A 13784-nucleotide genomic window follows, 5' to 3' on the forward strand; every position below is an offset into this window, starting at 1 on the left:
GTCCGACCGTATGGGTAATTTTGTAAAATACTCCGGTCAAAATACTCATACGGGCTGGAACAGATACATGTCTTGACATTATTTTAAGCTCTAAGACTAATTTAAAAAATAAATACATAATTGAACAAAGAAATCTAACAAAAATGAACACAATCCCTTAAATATCAAAATTAAAATACACAAAAGGAGACCTGAGTGAAATTAAAAACGCAAGTGATTTTGAAATTAAGCTCTTTCCTAAGGTAAAACTTGCTTCTCACAAAAGAATTTCAATTCTTTTTAAAATACCATATTAGCCTTTATAATGTTCCACTTTTATATACCCCAATACTAAAATACAGAGTATTCTTTTGAATGAATGATACTACAAATAAACGAATATATTTTCAACATAATAAGCCATCAAATGGCTAGCTTTTTAGCAAAGCAATTACTTATTTCATTGAAACATATTCCCGGTTCAATAGAGCATAAGGAAAAGTAGGTGATTCAGGTATATTGCTGGGAGAATCATATTCAGCTATAAACTAAAAAAAAGGTATAGTTTTATCAACTTATAGAGGTGTTCAAAGGTGTAAGAAATTGTTTATACTCCTATTCGTTATGCTCTCATTTTCCAATGTCTTAAAGTTTGTATTTTTAAAACATTCACCTTATTGATTTTATAAACAAAACATATGTGTCCATAGATAACAACGTACTCCGCTCGAACTATTGCACATTTCCATCGTCAAAACCGTGATATATACGATCAATGACTGTAGAAAGAAAAAGTTTTAACGGTCAATTCATTTTGATAGCGCAGACAGCACATTTAGTATTAATACTGGAAACAGAAGTTTACCAATGGTCAAATCTTATATACATCAACAATGAATAAAACAAAATAATTGAGGGAAACACATACATGCAGGGAGACCTCATGTTATGCATGCATCACCGATTCTCTATTCGGACTATCTTCCGTCAACATATCCCAATCGGGAATAGAATCTATAAAATAACAGATGAATATATTGCTTTTATATTGTCTTGTATCTAATTTGAAGACTGTGAAACTTACGTGTCGCAAGGGATTTTAGCCACATGTTTTTGTATCGGTCAATCAACTCTTGATTTTCACCGAAAAACTTGTTAGTGTCAATTTCGTTCGTTTTGATGGAGCTGTATTTGTGTTCAAACCATTCCACTGATTTATAAAACCGTTTTGTTTGGTATTTAATGTTATATATTATATATGAAAATTTACATTATGAAGAAATAAAAATAATATGTAGTATCTTTCATTTTTTTAAGTCCTTACATAAAGGTTCTCATTTAAATCAATTATATATTCTGCATACTATATTATGTATGATTCACGATAAAACAAAAACAGATTGCTAAAGTAACCAGACCCCCCTCCCCACCAACACTCTTAATTGTGAATATTTGATGCATTTGAATTAAACAAAATACCTTAATATAAATTTAGTACACGTATGCAAACAGGGTTAACATTTTCAACATATGTTTTAACACATAATTAAAGTATAAGGTTATATATTTTTTCGCCTGATTAGATTAAAATTTTAAGATAAAACTATATGATTCCATATGGCAAAAAAAACCACATTTCGATATAGTAAGTATATAGATGCACTTCCGGGTTATTTGGAACCTATATCTGATTCGTAGACGAGGCCAATTATTATATTCTTTACTCAAATGTTCATAGCATATATTTAACGAATTTTTATAGCGAATTTTCACGTTTAAAAACGAAACCTGATGTTGCTATTTCGTAAGTTTTTTTTTTTTTAACATTGGTACTTAGAATTCATCATTGATCAATGTTCCATAATAAAACCTCAGCTTACGAAATAACAACATAAGGTTACGTATTTAACGTGCTCTTCGCTTTAACAGGCTTGTATTATATCAAAAACGTTTATACTTACAAAAGCGTTTTAAATTCTCAGGTAAGGTTATTTTATAACTGAAATGATTTTTAAAATTATTTTGTACTTAGCTTCAATTCGATTTTTATTATCGAACATTTTGTCCTGCATTTTCGTTTAGTTGTAATCTCTGTCCTGCCTATTTATTTTTCATTCTTTTTGGGCCTGCCTTTTTACATAGATTGTCATCCTGCCTTTCTTTTGCCAAGTTGCTCATTGTGCCTCCAAACTCCGGTCCTGCTTTAAATTTCAAGTTTCATCCTAACACCTCCCTCTAATGACAATCAAATGGTAATCAGTTATTCAACTTTGTACTTGTTTGGCTTTCTAAATATTTTGATATGAGCGTCACTGATGAGTTTTATGTAGACGAAACGAGCGTCTGGCGTACTAAATTTAAATTATAATCCTGGTACCTTTATAAATATTTTGAATGATATTGATAAAACAAAAAGGAGAAACATATCTTAATTTCAAGTGTTTGCGGATTCATGTCCTTTGCTCCTGTTATATCTAATCCTCAAAAACTAGTATTTTTAATAGTTAAAAACGAGTCATTCTTTAAAATGAAGTAACTGGAAAGAACAGTTGTATTACATTTCTCTTTGACTTAGGAGTTTTACTTATGTTCCATTGATATCTTCCACCTCGTTAATAAAAACAACAGCAGTAAACCGCTGTTCAAAAGTCATAAATCAATTAAAGAAAAAATCCGGGTATAAACTAAAATCGATGGAAATAAAGGCAACAGTAGTATACCGATGTTCAAAACTCATACATCGATAGAAAAAAAAACCACATTTACCAGTTATCAGTTTCTCTGTTAACCAGTTATGAAATGGAGGTTTCTGCTAATTTCTTTCAGCGAGAGAAAGGGGATTTAACACAAACCATTGCTATTGACATTCGGTGTGTTCCAACATATTGTCATGTTCAATATAAACCAGTTAATCAATATTCCGTTCCTTAAATACAAAATGATACAAGCATACTTTTAATATTTTTATGCATTTTTAACGTTAAACGCTGATATATGTAAAAATCTTAAAACAGTTCTGTAAGATTTACATTGATAGTCAAAAAATTGGATATATTTATGAAGGTATTTAATACCTCGAGCTAAACTAAGTATAAGTAGTTGAAATAGTCATATATTGCTGACTTAGCAGATACTTGCTATAATTCACAAAAAGTACAAATCAAATTGTATACTTACATGAATATGTGTGTGTTTTGATTTTATATAAAAGTAATATGACGTTACTTTACGTCATTTAATTCAGTTTTTTTCCCTTGTGTTTCTTGTACGGATTTCAAAGATATAAGGATCGGAGATAAGTGCACCAATCATTTCTTTCCTCATATAGTTTCAATCAACCTTAAAAACATGAATATTCGTTTTAATTGTGACGTCATTTATGCTATCATCACTGCTGCTTGTCATCATTAATGGCATCAATTATTAACGAAATTCCCAAACAAAACATAATGTAAAAGGTACGCAATGTTTTTAAATCTTAAAAATAGTATATGGTAGCGAAGTTTTTCAATAGAATCAAGGAAGAATTAAATTTGAATGTTCTTTCGATTACAGAAGGCTCTACATGAACGAATACTGTGATAAAAAATATGCAGAAATAATTCATGTTTAATAAGAATGTGTATTATTTTAATTAGAAATGTCGAAACCAGTACATTTTAAACTCACAATTGAGATAGGATGTCAACAAAAGGTGGACGTAGAGAGCATGGTTAAAGTAGTTAATGGTTTGCTGGGAAATAAAGCTATGTTTAAGTTCAGGGTGAGTATTTTACCAAATGTAATTTTGTACATATTAAATACTTCGCTTATAGATATCAGTTGACATTTCACACTTCAAACTATTTTGTAAAAGGTAAAAACTAAACAATAAGGGTACAGCTAATTTTAGAAAGAATATGAGTAAAATAATATTGTGAAAAGTAAGAGGTGGACACTACAAATAAAAAAAAGAAATCGGCGAAGTCATGGCAATAAACCCACAAAACCAAAAAAAAACCAGTGCAGTTCATTAAAAACAACAAGTAACAGTACATGTAGGATGAACATAGTAGTATTTCTGTTTTCAGGTTGTTGGTGAACCAAAGATATTGGCATGCAAGTATTTTTTTACTTAGCGACAAATGTGACACTATAACATGGGAGAAGTTTTTTGAATGCCTTAAACTATCTTCATAATAACATTTCAAACACACAAATAAATCAATTAGGACAGTCTGTTAGAATGTATCATTAGACAAAAGTTTGAAGGTGCAAAATAGTAGTGGCTTTGCGGGATGCTTGAATATGAACCAACGTCTGTCAGAATCGGAATGTTAGATCCGATATCGATGCATCATGTAGACAAAAGTAACCACAAAAACCCAACCTTAACTAACCCCTCATTTTATTGATTTTGTATTTACGTTGTTTCATAGATCGAATTTATTCGTTCAGTGTGTGTTCACTTGTGTTAATATGTCTTTTGATTGAGTTAAGACATTTCGATTGATATTTTATAGTGTTTTTTCTATGTTGAGATGTTAAACTATTAGATAAGGGTGAAGGTGAACCTATTAAAACGTTTAAACCCGCTGCAGTTTTTTGCACCTGTTCTAAATCAGGAATCTGATGTTCAGTAGTTGTCGGTTGTTGACGTGGTTCATAAGTGTTTCTCGCTTTTATGTAGATTATGTTGGTTTACCCGTTTGAATGGTTTTAAACAAGTCATTTTTGGGACTCTCTATAGCTTGCTGTTTGGTGTTAGCCAAGGCTTCGTATTTATGACCGTACTTTGACCTATGATTGTTTACTATTACAAATTCTGACTAGATAGAGGGGTGTATCATTAGCACTCATACCACATCTTCTTATATCTATTTAAACAAAATGTGTTAATGTTTGAGAGTTTGTAGGAGGCACGTATTTAGTCAAACTTTTCTCCACTAACAAACAAAATCTTTATCAAGCGATAGTCCAAATTTCTAACCTTAATCCAGTTCTACCTATACTTGCATATCAGTATTTTGAATGCATTTATTGTTTTTTTTCTATCCTAGAGATACCAGAGTCACATTCAAACTCATTATCGAAAATAAACTGACAACGCAATGACTAAAAAAGAAAATTTTAAACAATATTACACAACACACAACATAGAAAACTAAAGACTTTGCAACACAAACAAAAACTGGGAGTGATTTCCGGAAGTGTAAGCAGATCCTGCATCACATGTGGCATCCGTCGTGTTGCTCATGCTAGCATTAACCCGGTAACAAGTCTTATTTGGTAAGTCACATGTTTCGTGAAAAGAGGACAGGATTGTAGTTACGACATTAAGAATATATCTGCTTTCATCTGCGAAACGGCTATTCCATAACAGTCAACCAACTCGTGATGACGTCCCTGACATTAACGAAGGGATGATTTAAACTTCACCATTTAGAAGTTTGTTTTATAGCTTCCGTTTGAGCAGCAACCCTCTATCAATGAGATCATTTTGAGTTTCACTTTTGCGACCTATGGTTTGAAAAAACGTTGATCCAGATTTGTACACACAGAAAATTGGTATGACTCAATCACATTACATTGTATATTATTTATATCCTTACGTCGTAACTACAATCCCCTTCCCTTTCATGAATTTGACCTACCGAATTAGACTATTTACCGGATTTGTAATCACATAAGCAACACGACGGGTGCCGCATGTGGAGCAGGATCTGCTTACCCTTCCGGAGCACCTGAGATCACCCCTAGTTTTTGGTGGGGTTCGTGTTGTTTATTCTTTAGTTTTCTATGTTGTGGCATGTGTACTATTGATTTTCTGTTTGTCTTTTTCATTTTTAGCCATGGCGTTGTCAGTTTGTTTTAGATTTACGAGTTTGACTGTCCCTTTGGTATCTTTCGTCCCTCTTTTATTGTGCTATATATATCAGGATATATAAACAGTTTATTGCTCGTTGTTGTTAGTCTATATTTACAAAAACAATCGAGAATTGGTGATTGATGTGGTTTGATTTACAGTCCTACATGTTTGGTTTCTCTTTTTATTCCTTTTATGTTATATGTAATTCTATTTGTTTTGTAGTCTTTGAGGTTCAAAATCCAGCGGAAGTAAGTACCATGTGTTCCAGTATAATGAAAGAAGGTAATTTCAAAGTTACATGTACTTCTTTATTGACAATTGAGGAGTGGGCACAAATAATAGGAGTTGACAGTAAACTGACTGGACCTCCACCAAGAAAGCTTACTAAAGAGGTGGTGTATATGCTTGATGTCAATGCCGAATGCAACGGTATGCATTTTTATTATTCATGCATGTATATTAAAGTTTACAAATAATGAAATGTGCTAGTATTTTCTTTGATTTGATTTTGTACTGTACCCATGCAAGGCCATATGTCACACTCATCATTGATTGAACCCTAGTACCTTATAGTTATTGTACCCCATAGATTATATCGTTTAGAATAATTGTCCTCATATTTTCCCGACCTGTTGGGGAATTGCCATCAATTCAAACCAAGTTGTTGATGACAGTTCTTAACTTTCAATGTTGCCCAACCACAATCTCTATCCATCAGAAACGTTAAACTTCTGTTCTCACGTATAGTTGCAGTTAAGTAGTTTTCTAGAAAAGAACAAATTGACAAATGCGATTGGTCTTTTAATTGATATTAATATATTTTTTTCTCCGCCGTCTCTCACCATGTCTTCCTGTTGCAATCATCGTCATTCTAAGACCATCATTGTGGTTAGTGGAAGGAGTGACCTTGGTTATTGATGTATACTAGTTATCAACGTTGTAAATAAAACGGAATTGATGCGACTGATGTTTAGCACTATAAAACCAGGTTCAATCCACCATTTTCTACATTTGAAAATGCCTGTACCAAGTCAGGATATATGACATTTGTTGTGAATTCGTTTGATGTGTTTTCTCATTTGAATTTGCCATTTTGTTAGTGACTTTACAATTGAATTTTTCCCGGAGTTCAGTATCGTTTTAACCTTCCTTTTATCCAGATTTGCAGAAAAATAATGCAAACGTTCAATTTGATAGGAAATTAGTTTTCATTCGAAATGTAGAAAAATACAAAATATTATTATTTGTATCTGTTTCAGTTATAGTGATGTCAGAGTTCGGATCAATGTGAACCTCTCTTAAAGTATATTATAGAAACTTTTAGGATAGTTATTCTAATTTCAAACATTGATCTTTGTAATGAATATTGACGTTTCAGGTATGACAACAGATGAATTTATGAATATCTGGAAGGAAGAGGCAACAGCTGCCTTATCTGTCAGAGCTGCAGGTATAGACCTAGAACTGTTTAAAGTATTTGGGCAGAGAAAGGTATGTAGGAATATATAAATATATAATTTTAATTTACATTTAACAGTATTAAACAATAAAAAAGTAACCACCATTTGTATATGAACATTGTCGTAAATTCAGATTCTACCGCAATTCATAAACTTTGTAGCATTTATTTAACTGCATCTAATACCGAAAAACATGCTGCTGTATATGCAGCATTTATAAAATTAATTGTGATAAAAATCAACATCAAGGATCCTCTAGATCCCTTAGTGCGTCGCTGCATGAATAATGGAATTATGGCACTGATTTTATATTTAATGGCAGAAGCTTTGTCATTACAATTTTTCTAGGAACAAATCAACATACCACGGTGTGTACTATCCACTACCTAAACCTTTTAATCTCCATCCTTGTCAATTTAATCTCACATACACGATTTGTTTTGGTGACGTCTCTATTGAATGTATTATTCGACTAACAACACCTTTTTTTCTTGGTGTCTGTTGTATGTTTTTTTTAATCAGTTGCGCTGTATGTCTGTGGTGCGTGTTTCCACAGTTATGGTGGCATGATAACTATTATGTGTGTTTGGGTCACCCGCCACATTTTGTCAATACAACTGAATTATCAACAACCATAATAAAATCTAGAGGTTTATCTAGCTACAAAACCAGGTTTAACCCATGCATTTACTTTTGGGAAAGCCTGTACGAAGGGAGAAATAAGACACATGTTTTTTTATTCATTGACTTACTTGACTTACTTGACCTAATCCTCTTCGCTCCTTGTGGAACATAGGGCTGCTACAGTCGCTTTTTCCATCTTACTCTATTTTGGGCTATCCTTTTAGCTTCGGTCCAGGTATATCCAATTTCTTCCTGCTCTTTGTGCCTTGATCTTCTCCAGCTGTGAAATGGTTTTCCCGGTCTCCGATGTCCTTGGGGATTCCATTCTAATGCCTGTCTAATGATGGTACCTACAGGTTTCCTCAAAGTATGCCCAATCCATTGCCAAGTTCTCCTCCTTAGCTGTTTAGTTGCTGGTTCCTTGTTGGTTCTTTCCTGGATTTGATGTTGTACCCCTGCTGTAAGTCTCCAGATCTCTGCGCCATAAAAAAGGACTGCCTTAACATTGGTGTTTTCTGTAAATGCTGTTGATTTCCAAACTGGCTTCATCATAGCAAATGCTTGTCGAGGTTTACTTATTCTCGTCCTGATGTCTGCATCTGTCCCACCAGTTCTATCCATGATGCTTCCTAAATAAGTAAACTGATCTACTTCTTCAATATCTTCTCCTTCAATTCACACTGTTCCTCCTTTTCTGGTCTTTACTTTCATAATTTTTGTCTTCTTGATGTTGATTTTTAGCCCTATTTTTTTTCCTGTTGCATGGAGTTCGGTGGTTTTGTCTCTCATGTCTTTTAAACGGTGAGATAACAGAGCCAGATCATCTGCAAAATCTATGTCTTCTAGCCTTCGTGCGAAGTTCCACTGTATACCTCTTGGTGTAGTGTCTATTGCTTGCTTTGTTACCCAGTCTATAGCTATCGAGAATAGTGTAGGGGAGAGTAGGCAGCCTTGTTTCACACCATTATTTACATGGAAAGGATTGGTGAATGATGATTCATGTATCACCTGTACTGTGAAATCCTCATACAACGCCTTGATCATGTTCACAATTTTAGTTGGTATCCAATAATGCCTTAGCAGTTGCCACAGCCCTTCTCTGTTGACACTATCGAATGCCCTTTCAAAATCGACAAAGCTGATGTAGAGGGATATTGCCATTCTACCGATTGTTTAATGATGGTACGTAGTGTTGATATTTGGTCAGTGCAGCTTCTGTTTGATCTGAAACCTGCTTGTTCGTCTCTCAGTACCTGATCAATCGCATCTTTTATTCGGCTGAGTATAATTCTGCACAGTATTTTACTAGCTACTGATAGAATTGTTATGCCTCTCCAATTCTCACATAGCCCTAAATCACCTTTTTTTGGCAGCTTCACTAACAAACCCTTTAATCATTCTGTTGGTATCTTTTCTTCCTGCCAGATCTTATTCAGGAGCTTGTGCATGTATTCGATTATGTCATTGTCCCAGATTTGAAAACCTCAGGTGGTATTTCATCTATGCCTGCAGATTTTCCATTTTTGAGTGCTTTGACGGCCTTTTTCACTTCATATTTCTTGATGTTATTTATTTTAATGTTCAAATCTACCACAGCTGGCTCTACTATAACTGATTGGTCTGGTTCTGGTCTATTCAGGACATTGCCAAAGTATTCATTCCATCTTTCCATCTGTTCATTAAGATTGGTTAGAACTTTTCCATCTTTATCCTTTACTGGTTTATACTTAGCTGTTTTTCGTCTACTAAGGGTTTTGGGGATATTATACAAGGTTTTGATGTCGCCCTTATATGCAGCAAATATTGCTTCAGTTGCTAGATCATTTACATATTCTCTCTTGTCTTTCCTACAACATTTTTTCACTTCTTTGTTGAGGAGCTGGTGTTTGTTTTGTGCTTCTTGTTTCTGAGCCCTTATTCTTGCAGTGTTAACCTTTTCCTTCATTTTCCTTCTCTCTTCTACTTTATCTCACGTTCCATGTGACATCCAATCTTTCTTTTTGTTAGTTTTCGTAGAGTTTTCCTACCAAGTACATCTTCACACACTTCCTTGATGATATCTCTTCCCACTTCCCATTCGTTATTTATGTCCAGGTCTGGCCCATCTTCAAGTACTTCAAATCTGTTTCTGAGCTCGATTTGGAATTGATCTTTGAGATGTAGCTTCTCCACATTATACTTAATACGTTTTTGTTCGACTTTGGTCATTTTTGCAAGTTTAATTTTTACTTTGGCTATGATAAGATGGTGGTCTGAGCTGATATCTGCTCCTCTCATAACTCTCACGTCTTGTAGTGAGCTTCTCCTTCTCTGACTTATAATAATGTGGTCAATCTGATTTTTTGTTTTTCCATCAGGTGATTCCCATGTCTCCTTGTGTATGTTCTTATGTGGAAATAAACTGCCTCCTATCACAAGCTCATTCATCTCACAGAATTCAACTAGCTTTTCTCCATTTTCATTTATTTCTCCTAGACCATGTTTTCCTAATGTTTTCTCTCTGTCCTTGTTCTCTTTTCCAATCTTAGCATTCATATCACCCATTACTATTTTGATGTCTCTTTTGGGGATGTTGTCCCAAACATGTTGTAATTGTTCATAAAAACATTCCTATACATCATCTTCGGCATCATTGGTTGATGCATAACACTGTATAAATGTTTTGGCATTTAGCTTTTAGTCTCACCCACATTATTCTCTCATTTACTGGTTCCCATTCCATCAGGCTCTTCTTTGATGTGTTTCAAAGCATTATTGCAACTCCTTTAGTGTGGTAATCATTTTCATTTGGGTTTCCAGAGTATAGAATCTCCCCACCCGTTACCAGTGTCAAAACTCCACTTTGGTTCCATCTTGCCTCACTTATGCGAAGTATGTTTATTTCATAATTTCTCATCTCCTTTGCTATCTGAACACATTTTCCACATTCATACATTGTGCGTACATTCCATTGCGCCACTTAGGTGACTTTTTTTGGGCGAAAACAGTAGTATCGGTTTATTAGACGTCATTCTCTGCATCGCATGGCGGTCAGTTGCATTAAAAACATCTTCTGCTCCAACCCTAGAAGGGCAAGCATGTATATCGACTGTAGTTTCTGTAATCAGCTTTTTTTTTCAGGGCAAGGTGATTAGCCTGACGCCAAACCTCCTTACCAGGAGGGCCAGGGATTTATTAATCAAGGTTTCCTACTCTAGATAAGCTGCTAACCAAAGCTTATGACTCCCATCTAACCATTGGTTTTGTATCAAGTTGTCCTTCTCTTAGATGAACTGCTTTAACAGAGCTATGATCTTCATCTGACCAACTATTTACCCATAGCTGGGGCTTTTTTTATTTTTTATTTATTCCGTTGGTTAATTATGTTTGATTTTGTCAGTTTTAATGGACGTAATTCTCCTTTTTGAATTTTCCTTGCAGCTCGGTATTTCTTCTTTCTTGCAATACCACTTATAGTATATGCTTATCAAATTCAAAAACATTCGAATCGTTAGCAGCTGCCGAAATTGATCCGACATGTTCAAATTAAAAGTATTATTTCAATGAAAAAAAAACCCACATTTCTTTTCCAAAAGACACTTATACCCAAAATCCGGTTTTGCGAATGTTAGTGTTGCGACGTCAGAGTTCGCTACCAAGTTGTTTATTGATTCGAATCGTATCTACCATATTAATTAGGGCTCTAAGCTAGCTATTAAACCAGGTTCAACCCAGCATTTACTTTTGGAAAATGCGTGTACAAAGAGAAAATTAAGACACATGTTTTATTTTTTATTTATTCCGTTGGTTAATTATGTTTGATTTTGTCAGTTTAAATGGACGTAATTCTCCTTTTTGAATTTTCCTTGCAGCTCGGTATTTCTTCTTTCTTGCAATACCACTTATATTATATGCTCATTAAATTCAGAAACATGCGAATCGTTAGCAGATGCTGAAATTGATAAGACATTTTCAAATTTACAGCATTATTTTAATGAAAAAAACAACATTTATTTTCCAAAATACACTTATACCCAAAATCCGGTTGTGCGACTGTTAGTGTTGCGACGTAAGAGTTCGCTGCCAAGTTGTTTATTGATTCGAAATGAAGAAAGGAAATTGAAAGTGAAAATTAAACAAATAGACTTGGTCATTTTCTCTGTCCGAACTTTATATTAATATTTTTTCTTCTTCGAGTATTCTGTGCTAACATTTAAAAAAAAACATGCAAAAGTTCCAGTTATAAAATAATTCAAATATTAATTCTTTACTGATTTATACAATTTTCAAGTCAGATTTCACTTTTCGTCAACATTTTGTGGTAGTGTAATTATTACTATAATCCTCAATCTAGCTGCCGTTTTAAAAAAAAAGTTATTTTACTTTATTGGATTTAGAAATTGGTGATTTCTTACATACCAATCTCGTGCTTACATATTAAGATAAGGTAGCCAGATCCAGTGGTATAGTTGTATGGACCATTTCACAGGTGACCTCTTCTTTACAGTATGTCCTTAAACTGGAAAACACATACTATGTTTGATAACCATCTTGTAGTGCTATACAAAAATTTCAAATGTTCACCGTTAATGTTTCTGAATGAAAATATTCAAGATATATGAATAAAAAAAGTCCTCAAAATCGGTCGCATATTTTGATCCCTAGTAAATATATTCTATAATGTTTTGTTCGTTTTAGGTTATTGGTTTAATTTGCCAAGATAGTCCAGGTGACTGGGAAAAATTGATGCTGAATCTTCCATTCGTTAAGAAAATGTACGACCGTTGCCACTTCGAACTAACAACACTTACAAAACTATGACAACATAGAAATTTTATATTAAACATTTACACATATATATTTAAAACAGTTTATACTAGATGCAATATGAATAAAATAATAAACTTAGTGTATTTAACTATAGTGAGTTTTCAAGCTCAACAATTCTATCTTTATATAAACCTCAATGAAATAGCAATCCACCAACATAACAGACGCAGAAGCGACATCTAGAGGTAAACACACGTTCTGCAATAATAAACCAAGTAGTTGAAGTATTCGATAATATTTCTGAACTGAAGCTGTCTTTAATGTTTAAACGGTATCATACTCAAATCGTCTTGTTTGGTCAATGATATATGTGAAAAAACAATAATGCGGAACATATGTCATCGAAAGAGGAATTCAACAACATGTACTGACAAACGGAAATCGGGACACAGCTTTCAGACACCCCCTAAATTATTCCTTGCCGAAAAAGTTTTTTATGTTTTTATCTTCAAAAATCAATACCTTAAAAATAAATAAAGTTTTGGATATGTATCTTATGGTAACATTAAATACATTTTTCAATAGCTCAATAGACAGATCGTCTCAGCAATGACTTTAATTTTCATGATTGAATCTTGCATAATAATAAAACAATTTGATAAGACATTTTCGAGGAAATAGAGATCTGCATTTAAAACCTCAAAATTATTGATTCCGTTGTAATCTAGTTATGCAACACCAAATTTATGGAACAGAATTGTCATTTCGAAAAATGTATTTTTTGATCAGGGTCATTTCGCTATTTTTTTGCTTCCGGTACCCAAAGGGTTGACAATGACACAACTATCCAGAAGAGACTAAATAACACAGAAATAAACACGTATAGGTCATCGTACAGCCTTCAATAACGAGTAAAGCCCATACCTCATAGTCAGCTATAAAAAGTCCCGAAATGACAAATGGAAAACAATTCAAACGAGAACACTTACGGCCTAATTTATGAACAGAAAAAAATTAACGAAAAACAAATGTGTAACACATCAACAAACTACAACCACTGAATTACAGTCTCCTGCCTTGTACAGGCACATACATACAGAATGTGGCGGTAGTAAACAGAATGG

The 13784-nt window shown here is 33.6% G+C and overlaps 1 protein-coding gene across 1 annotated transcript; it reads left to right on the forward strand.

Annotated features, from left to right (window-relative positions):
• Positions 1-3621: 3621 nt before the first annotated feature.
• Positions 3622-12768, forward strand: LOC134709651 (uncharacterized). Its single transcript, XM_063569802.1, has 5 exons — positions 3622-3742; positions 4050-4077; positions 6050-6256; positions 7206-7318; positions 12589-12768. Exons 1-5 carry the CDS (start codon positions 3689-3691, stop codon positions 12709-12711), a joined length of 525 nt encoding a protein of 174 aa, XP_063425872.1. The 5' UTR covers positions 3622-3688; the 3' UTR covers positions 12712-12768.
• Positions 12769-13784: the final 1016 nt, after the last annotated feature.

Source organism: Mytilus trossulus, chromosome 3 (genome assembly GCF_036588685.1).
Source record: "Mytilus trossulus isolate FHL-02 chromosome 3, PNRI_Mtr1.1.1.hap1, whole genome shotgun sequence".
NCBI lineage: Eukaryota > Metazoa > Mollusca > Bivalvia > Mytilida > Mytilidae > Mytilus > Mytilus trossulus.